Source organism: Arachis duranensis, chromosome 2 (genome assembly GCF_000817695.3).
Source record: "Arachis duranensis cultivar V14167 chromosome 2, aradu.V14167.gnm2.J7QH, whole genome shotgun sequence".
NCBI lineage: Eukaryota > Viridiplantae > Streptophyta > Magnoliopsida > Fabales > Fabaceae > Arachis > Arachis duranensis.
The window spans coordinates 88,416,883-88,417,169 of NC_029773.3; the positions used below are offsets into that span (position 1 = coordinate 88,416,883).

The following is a 287-nucleotide window of genomic DNA, read 5'->3' on the forward strand; positions in this document are numbered from 1 at the left end:
AAAAAGATCCAAACCCCCCAAGAGAAAGTTCAGCATCACGCAATCCAATGACAGCTTCAACATAAAATTCAATTAAATAAAAAATATTGACAAAAAAATCGGGAAAAAAAAGGAAATGAGATAGATACACACCGTGGCAGGCCACGCAGGGAAGCCTTTAACCTTTGCGAGGACGAGATCGCCCACCTTCCATTGGCGGCGAGCGGCAGCGGCGGCGGACGCCTTGCTAACTCCCTTTCTCCGGCTGGGAGCCATTTCCAACAGAAGCCGGCGGTGTCAAATGAGTG

General features: G+C 48.8%; 1 protein-coding gene across 1 annotated transcript in view; it reads right to left on the bottom strand.

Annotated features, from left to right (window-relative positions):
• The window catches only part of LOC107475760 (protein HUA2-LIKE 3), a gene marked incomplete at its 5' end in the record, with an annotated part of 9,802 nt that extends 9,515 nt beyond the window's left edge, over nt 1-287 (bottom strand). Inside the window, 1 exon segment of the mRNA XM_052256916.1 lies at nt 133-287. Coding sequence (XP_052112876.1) covers nt 133-255 — 123 coding nt within the window.